This window comes from Sorghum bicolor, chromosome 7 (assembly GCF_000003195.3).
Source record: "Sorghum bicolor cultivar BTx623 chromosome 7, Sorghum_bicolor_NCBIv3, whole genome shotgun sequence".
NCBI lineage: Eukaryota > Viridiplantae > Streptophyta > Magnoliopsida > Poales > Poaceae > Sorghum > Sorghum bicolor.
Window position 1 is genome coordinate 10,077,857 of NC_012876.2, and position 2,064 is coordinate 10,079,920.

Here is a 2,064-nt window from a genome sequence, read left to right on the forward strand (position 1 = left end):
TTGAGTGGATTAAATACTTGAGGAAACCCCACAGCTTTTGGTCGAAATGACCAATTATGTGCTAGGTGATCAGGTCTGAAATCCGAAAACCTCCAAATAAACAAATTAAAATCTGGTATAAAGACTGTGAAGTATAGATTGAACAAGGCTGCGAAGATCTTGATCATGCAAAAATGTTGTGGTAATTTGAAAATGGTTATAGCTAGCACTATTAAGGATTTAAGGTATCTGAATTAGGTACATTGTTAATCATGCTGCTTGTAAAAAATGTTTATGGCAGCTCACAATGGCTTTGGTCATGACCCATGCGGCCATGCTGGTGTGGTTCCCTGATTTTAAACTAGTTAATTACTAGGAATTGAAAGAGCACAAAGGCAATATACAGACAGTACTTGCTTTGTTGTGAGCAGATCAAAATGTGTACATTGAGAGCCATCATAACCTATATACCAGGTATAAGATTTGAAAATGTCTGCCTTCCCTCCAAAAGATCTGGATACCAAAGGCCAAGCCAACTTAAACTTACGAGCTATGACTCACAGCTCGACTAAGTGAACAATGCAGAAGTTAGCCAATGATAAGCAACTTAAGGGTCAATACAGCAACTAAACTCAATGTTCAGAGATTAACACAATATGAACATTCTACATCATTCTACGAGACTTAGCTTCATTCTCCCATATGTCCATAAAGATAGCAGGACATGCTCTTTTGAGGTGCTCATAACCATTGCTTGCCACAAGATCCATTTTATCTGATGAGCTGATAAATCCAATGCAAGCCTCTTTGAGCTTTTCGCAATGGTGCTGGTCAGCTAGAGCTAAAGTGGTTGCCACACTGTGAACATCAATCCTTTTGGTAAGGATGCTCTCACACATCAACTTCATTCTTTCCATGGCATACCTATCTGCAGCGACAAGTAAGTGCTTATCCATTTCTTGACTCTCATCTTCATCAAGGTCATCCAATGGGGGCAACGAGTCGGTGTAGATGAAGTGAAGCAATGCCTTGAAGACATCAGGCTCCATATCTTCAACTGTTATGTTCTGCCGCCTGCTCTTGCCGCGCATCGGTCCGTAGAACTCTGCTTCAAACACCGGTGACCGAAATGCCAGCACGAATTTGTGGGCATGGAAGGCCTCGCCTTTAACCTTGAATGTCACATCGGACCTCTTCCCTGACTCCAGATATTTGCCAAGAGTATCGGTCAAGTCTGAGGGAGGCACCTGAATGTCTGCTTCGGATGTGATCACCGGCGGGCCGACGATGACAGTGACGTCGCACTGGATCACGAGACGGTCGTTCTGAAGGTACACAGATTCTTCAAGCTCGCTCCTCTTCTTCAATTTTCTGCAGCCCCAGGCGCCCTGATTACCTCCAGCCTTGAACGACATCGGTGTCTTGCAGGTGTACACGGACGACGACCCGCCGGTGGCCGGGTTTACCAACCTAAATTCGAACAGCGCCCTCGCCTCAGCACTGTTTGTCACGAGCGCCAGGTAGACGGCCACGTAATCTTTGAGGTCCTCCCCAGCGTGCCCGTCGGGGAAGAACCGGATGCACCAGTCGCGGCCACCGGCGACAAAGGCGGCGGATTCAACGAATTTGCCGGCGCCAAGGCCTTTGAGCAGGCTGTAGCCGGAGATGTCGAAGACCTGCGTGCACTGGTCCGTCTCCGGGATGCACCTCGACACCGTCTTCCGCCTTGGCCCCTGGGATGCCGCCATTGCTAAGGTTTGCGTGGGGAAATTGAGGGCGGCGGTGGGCGGCGGGCGGCGGCCCCTGGGCTTCGGTTGTAGATGTAGTAGGGAAATTTAGGGCGGCGGCGGCCCCTGGGCTTCGGTTCTCGTGCTCCGTTTTGTTTGGGCTTTTTTTTTAAAAAAAAAAGGAACAATGTCAGAGCTCTCCGCCTCAGTTAAGAAAAAAATAATATTATATACAAGAAGATTAGAGCATGTCTAAAAGTACTCTATTTTTCTTCTCAATTCTTGGTTTTTTGGTAAGACTAGCAAATGTACTCGTACGCTACAATGAGAGAAAAAAGTTATCAAATGTCAAACTCCA

General features: G+C 46.8%; 1 protein-coding gene across 1 annotated transcript; it reads right to left on the reverse strand.

The window, feature by feature from the left end:
* LOC8086077 (BTB/POZ and MATH domain-containing protein 1) lies at positions 549–1,864 on the reverse strand. The gene has a single exon (XM_002445203.2). The coding sequence runs from the start codon at positions 1,725–1,727 to the stop codon at positions 645–647; it is 1,083 nt and encodes a 360-aa protein (XP_002445248.1). The 5' UTR covers positions 1,728–1,864; the 3' UTR covers positions 549–644.